The 14,178-nt window shown below is 36.6% G+C and overlaps 1 protein-coding gene and 1 non-coding gene across 2 annotated transcripts; both read right to left on the bottom strand.

Moving 5' to 3' along the window:
- Window positions 1–444: 444 nt before the first annotated feature.
- On the bottom strand, window positions 445–8,314 carry LOC121254204 (E3 ubiquitin ligase BIG BROTHER-related). The gene is made up of 7 exons (XM_041154163.1): window positions 7,777–8,314; window positions 6,839–7,187; window positions 6,689–6,729; window positions 4,247–4,288; window positions 4,029–4,150; window positions 3,844–3,952; window positions 445–724 (listed from the first exon to the last, which is right to left on the bottom strand). The coding sequence occupies exons 1-7, from the start codon at window positions 8,044–8,046 to the stop codon at window positions 677–679; spliced, it is 981 nt and encodes a 326-aa protein (XP_041010097.1). The 5' UTR covers window positions 8,047–8,314; the 3' UTR covers window positions 445–676.
- Window positions 8,315–8,377: 63 nt separating this feature from the next.
- Window positions 8,378–8,449, bottom strand: TRNAP-AGG. Its single transcript has one exon. It is a non-coding gene; the product is annotated as a tRNA-Pro (tRNA).
- Between the last annotated feature and the right edge of the window lie 5,729 nt (window positions 8,450–14,178).

Raw genomic sequence — 14,178 nt, 5'->3', positions numbered from 1 at the left:
AGTAGTGAAATAATTTATAAATAATAATAAAATAGTTTGAATTAAAATATTTTATTAGATTTTGAGAAATGAGAGAGAAAGTTTAATAAAAATATTATAAAATAAAAAAATTGTTAAAATATAATTTTTATTTTGAGATTTGAAAAAGTTTAATTATTTTTTATATTTTGTTTGAAAATTGAGAAAAGTTGTAATTAGTAGATAATGATTAGATAAAAAAGTTAAGACTTGAAATTGAAAAATACTTGTATTTAATAAGTTGAAACCATCTCTAATTCCAAACGACCAGTACCTAGACAAAGAAATCGAGCATTATGTTGCTTATTATCCTCAGAACCTAACCATGTTAGAAATTTTTTTCCCTTTCAAACCAAGCATCTTCTAAAGATAAAAACAAGTTTTCATCCATCAATTATTTTCAATCAAAGCCACAGAGCAGTCATGTATACCGTTTAGCCATTTGTATAAATGAACCATGTTCAATCAGAGATAACCCTCAAAGATTCGCCATATGTAATAAGTATAGAAAACCATTTCAACTGTGCACTCTTACTTCAAGACATGGAGACAACTAGGCACACGCCTTCTTTCCAAAACAAGGGAGAACTTTATGCACATTTAAACAAGAGCTATGACCAAAGTTGTGTTAACCAATGCATGTAGTCTTCGACGCCAACTAGCTGTTGCCGGATATGGAAACCTCAGCACTGCAAACAGGGCAGACCTGCATTCACAGGGCAAGTCATGATGCAGCAGACAGACTGTCGTGGCTCCTAACTTTTAGGCCAAACATTAGTGATACAAAAATATTGCAACATTAAGATATCAAAGTTATTGCACAAATTCAAAAACTACAGAATCTATCTTGAGAGAAAGAGAGTTCAGGCTAATGCTACTCACGAAGAAGCATCAAGAATACTCCCATGGAAGTAAATCAACACAAAAGCAGTAAAGAGTGTCTACATTCTAATTTCACAACTATAAATTTTCTTTAACTTGGCAAGTTACTTGCTGACCTCACCGATCACACCTTCTTTAGGGGAAGTGCAACCTTGCCTCACCATTCAGTACCTTCTTCAGGGGAAATGCCACTTCAGGAGCATTGACAGTCTAGGGTGTAATCGGTCTGGTCACAGACCAAAAATTTCGGTCCATCATTTTTGCCGGACCAGACCGTTAGCTATCAATCCGGTCTGTCCACTCGGTCCGATTCGGTCCATGAACATTTTTTTCCTCTTTTTTCTTTTTGTTTTTTTTGACAAAAAAATAAATAAATTAGTAAAATTAAAATTAAGTGATATCTCTTTAACATTTTATATATGGTTAATGAATATTAAATAATTTCATTGTATATATGGTCCATGGTAATCCCTAAAATGAAAATTAGATAATTAATTTATACAATTGCTATATAAAATAATATTATATATATAACATTTAAATATATATATATATACACATTCGATCGATCTCGGTCCGGTCCAAAAAAACCACACCCCGAGACCAACCAATAAGACTATCGGTCCAGTCTGGTCGGTTTTTCCGGTCAAGACAGAGTCTTACAACCCTAATTGACACCATAAAATTCTTCTTATTGTATTCCATTGCTTCCTACTGAAATCCCACCATTTTCAAGGGTTTCTTCAATCAAAGGTATTGAAGAAAATGAATATCATAGACCTAGATTAGAACTCACACTTACTATAATTAAAAATTACAGGACAAATGTATAACATGTTATACGCATATCTTTTAAGCCCTTCACTGACAGATGATCTAAGGCCTCAAGCCAATAAAAATTGTCTCCAAAAACTTTTCTTCTTCTACAGGAAAGCCAGATGAAAATTTGTAGTATTAATGAAGCAAAAGACCCTTTTCGCCATAATTTCACATCCTTTTAAGCAAAAAAGGCTGTCCACTGTACAACTGGAAGAAGAAAATCCTTTGATGATGGTCTTGCTATCATCTATATGTCATGGACTTGATATAGGAAAAAAAGGATAGATTTAGAAACTAGAAGATCGATTCAACTGCATTGACCTGTCAAAGCCAAGTGATATTAAACATTAAATTACCTGAGTTCCTAGGAGATTTTCTATGTGGAGAGAAAGGGATATGTTATTTCCAAATTCATTATTGTAACTTCCCACCCCTTAACACACATGTGGACCCCCTGGGGCCCACATCTGTGAGATATTCCTACCCCTTGAGGAGGCTAGATATGGGCGTGAAGCAACGTATCAAGGTGTGGAAATACAGACTCCCTAAGTGACAATGCAGCATTAGCTTACTAAGGAAGAGATTAATAAAACCTCACAATACTCGTGCACTAAATCAGCGGGTTAACTCCACTGATTTGTAAGGTTCTTTTTCAGGTAAACAAGAAATTGGAAATGAGGCAATTTATTGTGTTGATGACATGCTACGGAATAAAGACTCCAACTATTCAACAGAAGAATGACAAGTTATTTTGCAGGAAGCAGCAGACTACTAAACCAGAAGCCTCTACTTTGAGCCAGTCCTGCCTTGAATTTGCATTGGCTCTAAGACATACAATATGCAAGAGGGAAATCTGGACTTTCATTATATGAGGAGTTTTAACAAAAAAAAACAAACATACAAAAAAAAAAAAAAACTTAATGAGTAGATATGGCACTATGTCAGATAAAAAAGTTGTCCATACATCGGATTCAAGTGTAGAGAAGTGTTGTACATAAAGAACTGAGTACAAAATGCAAAGATACCATGGTGGCTTGTTTTCTTGAAATTTATTACCAGATGCGCTTATTTCTTATTTACTTTCTACTGATTTTCCTTGGAAAAATATTTGGAGAAGCAAAGTGCCTCTCAAGGTGGCTTTTTTTGGTTGGTTGGCTTCTCATGGGAAAATTCTAACTATTGATAAGATGAGAAAGCATGGTATTGTTGTAATGGATTGTTGCGTTATGTGCAAAATGTGTGTAGAATTGGCAGATCACCTTTTTCTCCTTTGTGATGTGCTTAAGGCTTTATGGGATGAAGGTTTATGTTAGGCTTGGGATTGCTTGAGTGATGCCCAAGAGGATGGTGAATCTTTTGGCTTGTTGGAGAGGTATTCAAGGCAATCAACAAATTGCGGCTGTTTGGAAGATGGTGCCTCTATACCTTTCACATTTCAATATCTTTCACATCAATGCCACATCAGATTTCATTTCATTAGCTCGCTGCAGTAGCAGAACATTCCAAGCAATAATTATGTTTATCTATACACTACATTATGTATACATCCTGTGCATGAATAAAATTTCTTGATTACCTATCAAAAAAATCTATATTCCCCTCGACCCTGTAGGGAACATTCTTTTTCTTTAGATAAATATATAGGGAACGTAAATTCTTGTGAGGAAAAATATCCTTTGAATGGTAAGCAACTAAGAAACATGTAGAAAGCCTGCCACCTTGCAGAGCTAAAAAGGTTATGCAACTAGAAAGCATGGGCAAGGAAGAACTGTGAATCAAGTTCTTTAGAAACTTAAAAAAAAAAAAAAAAAAAATCAAATAAGCATTTATTGTTTCTGAGAGAATAAGTCATGAAAATTAAAGATGGAATAATGCTAGATATAGGCCCCAGGTGTGCAAGCCTCATGCAGGCTCTTTAAAAAAAAAGGGACCAACCATAAAAAACAAAAAAGTGAGCTTTTTTGCGTGGGTTTCACTTTTTTTCAAAAAGCTTGTATTGGGCTTATACAGATCATTTTCCTTAAAGATGACCCAGAAGTTCCATTCAGAACCATGATAATTTTATTCGTAGAGTACAAAATAAAAAATATATTTTTTTTTTACAAGTAAACTATATGGTAATACCTTGTTTATTTTCAACCAATTGTTTATGCATTCAGAATGATAGGAATGTTTGCAAGAAAGCACTGTTAAGGTTTCACCATCCTCATAGTCCAGCCGGCAAATGACACAACTGAAACACAAGCACAAAGAATTAATGATAGGGCAACCATTATATAACCTACAAAAAAATGGTTTAGTGTACATACGAATCATTGCTTCCATTTTGACTGCTTCCAGACTTGTAATTTACCGAAGGCAAGGAGGCAAGTGTATCAGCTGAAAGCCCTCTGCTCTCAGTTCCAACTACTTCACCAAGCGCAATCAACTCCTGAATTAATTAAATCATATCTTAAGGGAAGTACAACAACCAACCCAAAAAAAAAAGTTCACCAAAGGCACTCGGATCCGAACAAACCCAGTTTACCTCATAGGAAAGCTCGTCAGGATCAACCTCCTCCCATGTGTCCTGCAGCATGGGTAAGACAAATTGATGTAAAGCAGATTTAACTAAAACACAAGCAAACATAACAATAATAACAAACGAATATAACAAAATTTATGGTGACGGTCCTCTAAAAGCAAGCTAAACAAGGAATGAAACCCTAATTTTGACATTACTAAAAAAATGGGGCTCCTTCCTCGAACCTTTATGGTTCCAACTTGTCGAGCATAATATACATACTCTAAAAAGAAACATAACATAAACACTACACAAAAAATATAACATGTAAAGCATACTACAGTCGTCACAGCAAAAGAACTGACATAAGCTAACACCAAAAAGAAGGGATTTCTTTTCCAGCCTGAACATTTAAAAAAAAAAAACGGATGATGTCATGATTAAGTTGCATCTCACTTAAGATGGCTCATCCAAGGTACATCGAAGCATTCTGCAAGCTTCACTATGCGTTGGGATTTAAGTATAACTAAGTGCCCTTTTAATACATCTGGGTCAGATAATTTTTCTTGCTACCTCCTGATTGAATTATTGAAATATAAAATTAACAACATTGCCAGCCCAGAGTTAGATCCCTGTTTAGATCACATCAACAAACAGCACTAGATGATTATTTTCGATAGGTAACAAACAGCACTAAAAACTCACTCCTTTAAGTCATTTTTTTATTTTTCAAAGATAAAAGGAATTTTCTTTCATTTTTCCCACCGCCAGGGGGTGGGGTGTTCTATTGTAAACAATTGTAATCTATAAAAAGTAAGGAAATAATAGTATCTGACCATAAATGGCTTCACACTTGAGTGGCTCCCTATTGATCAATGAGAGGGAAAAAACTTATTATCTTTGGTAAACTATTGTAGCCTATAAAATAAGGGAATAATAAATTTCTAAATATAAAATTTACCAAAGATACCTAAAAAAAGGGGGGAAACTTAAGAAAATATAAAAATCAAACAGTATATACAGCAAGAATACTAGGAAAGCATGCTGACAAGCATATCAGAAATTTGATCAGCTCATCAGAAATGCATTTGACATCTTAGTCTCAAAACATTCAAAGTCAACATGTTTGCAAGTGGAGCATCAAAACCCAGCAAAGTTCCAGCAAATAACTATATGGGCATTCGTCAACATAACAAATTTTCGCAGCCATCACAGGCTAGACTTAGCCTGAATACCATTATCCATCATCCATCAAGAACCAGAAAAAATGTAAAATATTGATCCTAGAATTTCCAACTATTCAATAACCTCCATTTGACCTTTTTATGACCACGTTCTGGCATGTCAGATTATCTAGATGAAAATGAATTTACCCCATGTTCCTCAATCTACTACACAATATCAATCATCGGCAGAAACTAAGATAAACTAGATGGCGTGTCTCATTGCCATTAATCTTTTTAGATGCCCCTGTTTCCACTAGGAGTCAAAGAATTGTTAGATTCAATAAAATATGTTTGTACTAGTTATCTTTAGACATCTTTTATTCTAAACTACACCGAGAGATCTATCTCTAAGTTTGTTCTCTTGAAACTTAACAAGTAAATTCAAATTAACTTCTATGCTGTCAATATAGTGAGTTCTCATCAGAAGGTAATCCAATTTCTTGGGAAAGCAGAATTCTTTAGAAATAAGAGATAGGGAAAGTTGGAAGATGATGATCTACTGAAAACACATGCCGCTTTTACTTTCAGGCTGTATTTTAATAAGCCAAATAATGGTCAGCCTAGGCACAAGTGCACCAGGTTAAAAACTGGTTCACAGCAGAAGAGTCACTTATTATACCATGACCTTTAGAAAAAGAAAAAATAACATCACAACCTCCTGCATCACGAGAACAACGGTTTTGACCTTTTACGGTTTTACCTGATCCATGGTTGCATATATTCACTGATTGTTTTTTTTATATCAACACATAGATTCACTGATTGTTAAGGCCTGAACCATCTCACTCATGTACCTTCATTCCATAAAACATACAGAATTCTGTTTTGAGAGCAAAAACATTGGTCATTCATTGAATCACTTCAGCTCTATGAAACATCCCTCTTCTCACCATTCTGATGCTGGACTAATGCTGATATATTTCTAAATTGGGTTTATTATTTCAACCCATCACCTATCTCTTACATAATCAATAGATGGACATTAGACTAAAGTATCTGATTTTCCATCCTATCCTACATTTGTGACAGCTCCTATCCAACCCTCAAAAATATGAGAAACATATCATAATCAGAAAAGGATCGTGATTTACACATTACTAGGCTGTACTTATAGGCAGATGGGTGAGATTAATACTGCTGGCCTGAGCTGCGTGTATGCGCTTGCAGTTTATCTGTGAATAGAAAGGAAAATAAAAGAAAGTGATGCCTTTTCTACTTCCATTATTATTGAGATAGATACCTGGGAGTTACCACCATGATCCTCCAAGTCCTCAGCTTCCCCTGCAATCATGGGGAGTTATTAGAAGCCCTAACCATTGCAAAACGTTAAAACTCCAGAAAGCATTGTAAAAAGAGCGCTAGAATAGCCAAAAACACTAGGAACACTCACCATCATTTATCCCCGCAAGGGCCAACAACCTAGCAGCCATTTCTCTGTCTTCAGCATCCTGTAGGGCTCTTGCATAGGCCTCGTCACTCGAAAAGGCAGCCGGATCAAATTCAATGCTGGGGTTATTATTCTCTCCAGCCTCATCATGAGCATGCACATCAAAAGCATCCTCATCATCATCGACATTGCTTCCATCATATATCTCCTCACCATCCTCATCATCATCGTCATCACTGTCATCATGGGGATCATTGAAATTTTCCTCATCGTCAAGCACATAGCTTCCGCCTTCCCAACTTCCATAATCACTCCCTTCATTAGTCATTCGCAGCATCATATATGCCCTTTCCTAATCCATAACCCAACCAGCACCAATGAAACAACAAGCATATAAAAAATCATCAAAAAGCAATCAAGACCACTCAGTAAGAAATTGGAGAGAAAAACTTATCAGAAAAAGAAAATACCACCCCCCCCCCCCCCCCAAGATTTGTGTGTTGATAGCGAAATAGTTACATTAGGGTCAAAAAATTGGATTTCATTGGGTTTTCAAGCGTTACAACAGTCGGGAACTAAAACACAAAAATGCTAACATTGCATCCCCAAAGTTTTTTCAGCAACCAAACAGAACCTAAAATGGTCATTACATTCTACAGGAACAACTTCCGAGTTGGGATTAATTGGCAACAAAGAAAAACCGAAACCGAGCAAAATAGAAAGTAGTGGAATATAACATATTTTGTCTTAAGCTGTGTTTGATTTACGGGAAAACGGAGAAAACCACATAAAAATAGATAGACAAAGCTCCGTATTCGCCCACCCACCGCACATGTCTCAATCTAGTTTTCCAATCCGGTGTTTCCCATACATCCTAACCTACTGAGATTAATATAGGGGGGTTTCCGGAGGGAAGGGAAGGGAAGGGAAGGGAGGGGCACCTGTTCTTGAAGGGCACGAGCGAGAGCGAGGTCAGCATCGACCTGACTGAGATTAGTAAAGGGGGTTCTGGAGGGCTGAGGTGGCTGATGTTCCACGTCGGATTCACTTCCCTCTTCTTCTTCTTCTTCTTCTTCTTCTTCATGTTCCTGTTGTTGTTGCCGCTCCTCAACATTCACATGATTAGGGTTGTCTTCGTGTTCTTGACCATCGCTATTGTTGTGGTTGGTGTTCGGTTTGTTGACGCCGTGGTTGTTGTCGTTGTTCTCCATGGAAAGAAAGAAAGAAAGATCAGAGCGGAAACACCAACAGAAGATGAGCCCCCAAGGAATTATTGGAGAAGAAGCGTGCGTTTGTATATATGTGTGCGCGCGTGCGTGTACGAAACAGCGATTCGAATTGACGAAATGACAAGGATTCAAGAATCTGATTGATAGCTTTCTGACGATTGGAGAGAGAAAGATAGACAGAGATTGAAGAAACAGTGCTAAGCTTTGTTAATGCTCAGTTCAATAATCGGCGCCCACCGTTTCTAGGTACGAAGTGAAAAATAAAAATAAAAAATAAAATAGTTGCCATAAATGGCAAAATAAAGCGGAGGGAGGGGCATTCCGAGAATTGAACTCGGGACCTCTCGCACCCTAAGCGAGAATCATACCACTAGACCAAATGCCCATGTTTTATTTGCTCTTAACGTTATTATAGTCTACTAGAATAGACGACTTCTATTCATTTTGAATTTATAATGTCAATACGTGACGCATTGTAGTTAACCATTTTGTTTCTAAAAAAACAAATGCTTTTGTCGTGTTTGGTTATCGCGTGAGAATATTTTATTGAAAACGTTTTTGTTGTTTGGTGCATGCAGAGTAATGTTAGATATAGTTATAAGTTATGCAAGCGTCGCACATTCATTTTAGAAAAGAATAGGAACCATTATTAAAAAATTAATTTTTTTTATGTGAGTCTCATATTTACTCACTTTTTTTAAAAAGGAGTTACACACTTTATGATTGCTCTATAAGCCATTATATATATTTATATTTATTTATTAAGAGAAATAATATTTTTAATCTTAGAATTTGCAAGTTCAGCGCATTCCATTTAAAAAATAGTGAGTAAATCCGGAGCTCACATAAAAAATAAAAAATAAAATTATTTTTTTAATGGTAGATCTCGTCTTTTTTAAAACAGGAAATGCATATGGTTTGCACATCCTAAGACTGTATCTAACATTACTCATATATTAAATGGGGTAAATACAAAATTAGTCTATGCAAATTACTTTTTATGTATTTTAATTGATGATCATTAATGGGAGGGATATTAAGCTCACAACCCATTCTGGTTGGGCCTAAGCTCAACACTAGGTCCCGGCCCAGCCCGAGTTCTCGTATTCCAAGGCCCCAAAGTCATCCAAAGAGGTCCAGATCTTGAGATCATATCAGAGAAAAAAGGATGAGTAACATGGGAACCATACACAGGGAGTAACGTGGGAACCATACACAAGGGACAGATGGGAACCACCGACTCTAGCCTTCCCTGTTAAACCTATAATCAAGGAATTACGTCAGTAGATGAATGGAAAATGCAAACGACCCTACATTCTCTGACAGTGGGGACTATAAGTGACTACACCGTTCACCCACAACCAGGACTCACTCAGGAAGCTACGCCACATTAATGACATCATCACAAAAGCCACGCCACTTGAACCCTAACACAATGAACAAAATGTTCCCCGGGGAATTGGTATAAAAGCCCCCCACCCAAGTATAAAGAACTATCTATGAACTCTAAATAAAAAAGCTATCACAATACGCACGAGGAGACTAACTTAGGCATTGGAGGCTCTCCAAACAACTCTGAGCAAACTTTCTTCTTTGTGTTTGCAAGTGAAGATCTCGACTCGAGATCCTGAAACCCTACCCAGGCATACAAAATATGGCTTTAACAATTTCTAGAACCTTGATAATAATAAAGCATACACACATCACATTATGAGGTGTCTAAAAATTAAAATTGGTCATTTTGTTAGAAATTAAAACCTAATCTATATGCTTTTAAGATAGATCAAGCTAGTCATTTTGTCAAAAATTAAATTGTTAAATATGTTGACGTGCATGATTATCAAGCTAGTCATTTTGTCAAAAATTAAATTGTTAAATATGTTGACGTGCATGATTGTCACATGTCACAAAATTAAAAAAGAAAAATCTTAAAAATTTAAACTAAAAACTTAAAAACAAAAGAAAAGATCAAAATACACAAATGTCAAAAAAATTATAACTTTAAAAATTGAAACATATAAAATTAAAAATATTTGAAAAATTAAAAAAAAAAAGGCAAGGGAGGAAGATCGAAGGGGGAAAGAATATGTGGAGAGGAACAACAGAGTGTTATTTTTAAATTAGTTTCCAAAATTTTTGAGTTGAAACTATTTTTTAGAAAAGAAGGTTTAGTTTTTCATTGATTGAAATTATTTCGTTAACTTACTTTTACAAGCACATTCATAAACTAAATTTGAAAAACATTTCTAGAAATTTGTTTTGAAATGAAATAAACTGGCCTAAGATACATCACAGTAGTCAGTATGAGTAAGGATAACAAATTCAAGATATATGACAACATTTCTCAATCGGAATAATAAGAATATCTCCATGTAAAATCTGATATTACAAAATCAAAAAAGTTGATTATACCATATGCAATGCATTTTCCAAAACTAGGATTGGGCGACAGGCCCCTGCATCCAGCCCGCCCCCTGGTCTGACCTTCATTCGTACAAGGCTGCACGAGTGGGTGTCTAGGGACAGATCCGGGCTTAGCCCAAGCCCGTTTTGGGGTTTCCTCACCCACCAGGCCCAAATATACATTTAAAAAATAAAATTTTTTTCAATAAAATGGCGTTGTTGTATCTTAGGTTTTGTTTAAAAAACTTTATCCATCGATCTCCCTTTCTTTTCCCTCTTTGTCTCGTCATGGCAGTGAGCGGACGGCTATGGGGGCAAACCCACCCCCCGTCATCTAGATGGGGACAACCTCCCACGAGGGTGTACAAATTATGCTTATAAATAAATCTTCTTTTTTAATGTCACATATTGATTCACAAATCACAAGTTTCTTCACGTAAGAAAAATGAAACTCTTTAATTTATGACACATCCTTCCAAGACTTTCTTCTTCTTTTTTTCCCTAATTTCCAATTTTTGGTTGTTCTTGACCTTCTTGTGATTTCACTTTTTAATGTTTCGTTTTTTGGCTTTCATTTTTTTATGCCAAGGAATTGAAGGAGAATAAGTTTTATAATGTGTAACAAGTTTGTGTAATGAAAAGATGATAAAGGAAAAATCCCACTTCAAGGGTGAAAAAGCCTTCGAGAGAATGAGAGGAATGAGGAAGGAAAATAACTTTATATTAATTTCTAGATAAAAACATAGGAGCCTCCTGGCTCAGTATATAAACAAGATGACCCTTCACGAACCCATGCCCATAGGAAATAGAAAACATAAAGGAGATAAAATAAAGATCCAAGTCCAAACTTGCTACTCTAAGCTATATGGCTCGTAACATAGTGGACCGGCTCAAATAAGATTAACACATAAGTTGGCCCACAACCCACGACAACTTAATCTCAACTCAACTAACTAAGGCTTTGTATTTTGTCCATCCTTGTTCCAAAGACTTCCCTTCTCCCCCGTCCTCTAGCTATGCACAATAAAAAGTGTTACAAATCTTTCCCTTTAAAACACAATGCCCACAAGGTGAGGATATGATTCTTTGAGGTTGAGGTACCGTTCCCATGTTTCTTCTTCTGCCTTCTGCTGTCTCCACCAAACGAGAAGCCTTGGTTGTGCTCAACTGTGTGCCTTTTTCAAGTGGTAGCCCAAAACCTCTTCGAGCTCCAGCTTCAAGACCCCCATGGAGTCCATTGGTGGTAGCTTCATAATGGCCGTGAACTTAGCCCCGAGTTTCCTCTTGAGTTAAAATACGTGAAAAGTAGGGCAAATCCAAGCGGTGGAGGGTAGATCTAGATTATAGGCCACAGATCCAACCTTTTGAGTGATTTGGAAGGGCCCATAGTATGTCAACGATAGCTTAGGGCTACAATGGTGCGATATCGAGACCTATTGATAGGGTTGGAGGCACAAGTATACCCATTCACCTATTTGAAATTCTTGCTCTTTTTTCTTAAGTTTGAATATCTTTTCATGCTTTCCTAGGCCTCGTCTAAATTGTATTTGAGTATCTATAATATTTGGTCCCTATTCCATAAGCTTGTTTCCATAGTTTACTACCTAGCAATGCCTGGAACATAGTTGAGGAGCCTTGGAGTGAGTTTTGTGTAGTGGTGTTGAGTGGAGTTGTACCATCACTTGGCTGGAGGGATCCAAATCGACCAATCCTTTGGCCTATCACTTGAAAACCCCCTTAGATAGTTTTCCACAGCCTCTGTCTATTCATTAGTTTGACTATGATAGGTTGTGCTCATATCCATTTGCACTCATTCAAGAGTGACAAACTCTTGCCAAAATCTTCTAGTGAACATGTTGTCTCTATCTGAAACAATGGAAATGGATAGACCATGCAGCTTGAACACATTTTTTAAGAATAAATCAACCATTGTTTGTGTTGTGTAAGGGTGTTTGAGGGTAGTGAAATGGGCATACTTAGTAAGTCTATCCACCACAACCCATAAACTATTGTAATCCTGGGAATTTGGCAGCCCCTCAATGTAATCCATGGTAATATGAGTCCATGTTTGTTAAGGCATAAGAAGGGGTTGTAGTTATCCACTAAGTAAAGTATTATCAATTTTGACCCTCTGACATTAACCATACCCCCTTATAAACTGTTTAACATCCTTTTTCAAAACTGGCCAGTAAAACCTTCTTCTTACCTTGTGGATGGTTTTGTCATAACCCGAGTAACCCCCCAAGGGTTGCTATGCATCAACTCTAGCAGCTTAGTTTTGAATGACTCCTATGAGGCAATATAAAGTCTTTTTTTATATAAAATCAACTCTCCTCTCATAGAATACACGGGGTAGGTAATCTTCTTTGCACTAAGTTATTAGTTGTTGTAGAGTCTCACCATGATCATAAGTAGCCCTTAACTCCTCCATCCAACTAATGGTGGGGAATGAAATCAAGGATAGGAAATATTTCTCTTCAACCTCATTTCTAGGTAGAGCATTAGCCACCATATTCTCAGTCCCCTTCTTGTACTCCACCAAAAAATCATAACCAAGCAACTTGGTGACTCATTTGTGTTGGACAGGTGTACCTACCTTTTGATTTTGCAAGTATTTCAAATTTTGTTGGTCAATCCTTATTACAAAGGGTTGCCCAATAAATATGGTCTCCATTTGTGCATAGCTGCAAATATGATATACATTTCCTTCTTGTAAGTAGACATCTCCTTAATCCTACCCTTTAGTATTTGGCTGAAAAAAGTCAAACATCTTTCTTTTCACATTAATACAGCCCCCACAGTCGAACTTGAAGCATTACATTCAATAATAAAGGGAGAGGAAAAATCAGGTAAAGCCAACATTGATGGTTGCACCACAACCTCTTTCAAGTGATAGAAGGCAGCCTTAGACTCTTTTATCCACATAAGATTATTCATTTTAAGCATGTCAGTAAGTGGGGTAGTAAATCCTCCATTCCCTTCAATAAATCTTCCGTAGTACTTTGTCAATGTAAGAAAACTCCTTAAAGCCTTTAAAGAACTAGGAAGTGGCTAGTCCTTCATGACTGACAATTTCTCTAGGTTGGCCCTCACTCCCTTGGCCAAAATTAAATGGCCAAGGTAGCTAATTTCTTGGCACCCAAATCTGCATTTGCTTTGTTTGGCCTAAAGATGGTGCTGTCTAAGGGTTTCCAAGGTCATATTCAAGTTTTCCCCATGCTTCTGCTCACTTTTACTATATAATAAGATATAGTCAAAAAACACCAAGATAAATCTTTTAAGATAGGGCTTAAATATCTCGTGCATTAAACTCTTAAAACTGAAAGGTATTGGTTAGCCCAAAGGGCATCGCTAGAAATAGAAATTCATAGTGCCATTCATGAGTCCTAAAAGCTATCTTAAGAATATTTTTAGGCTTGACCCTGATTTGGACAGCAGAAGGCAAAGATAAAAAATACTCAAATGGTCTAAGGAATGGACAGTAGACATTGCAAAGTGCAACTAGTCCAGCACATGGGCAAGCAAGCACCTTGCAAATGCTCAACTAATGCGTCCTAGAGTGAAGTAGAGATAAGTGTGTCGTTTCACTAGAGACAAGCATGAAAAGGCCACTTACCGAGAAGGCGAGAATTGGGGAAAAAAAAAACAGAGACTGGGTAAGTGAGGGAGCTTTCAGAAAGTACACGAAATTGCTAAAAAAAAAGTGGCAGT

Source organism: Juglans microcarpa x Juglans regia, chromosome 3D, assembly GCF_004785595.1.
Source record: "Juglans microcarpa x Juglans regia isolate MS1-56 chromosome 3D, Jm3101_v1.0, whole genome shotgun sequence".
In the NCBI taxonomy this organism is placed as follows: domain Eukaryota; kingdom Viridiplantae; phylum Streptophyta; class Magnoliopsida; order Fagales; family Juglandaceae; genus Juglans; species Juglans microcarpa x Juglans regia.
This window is presented reverse-complemented; position numbering and strand designations above follow the sequence as displayed.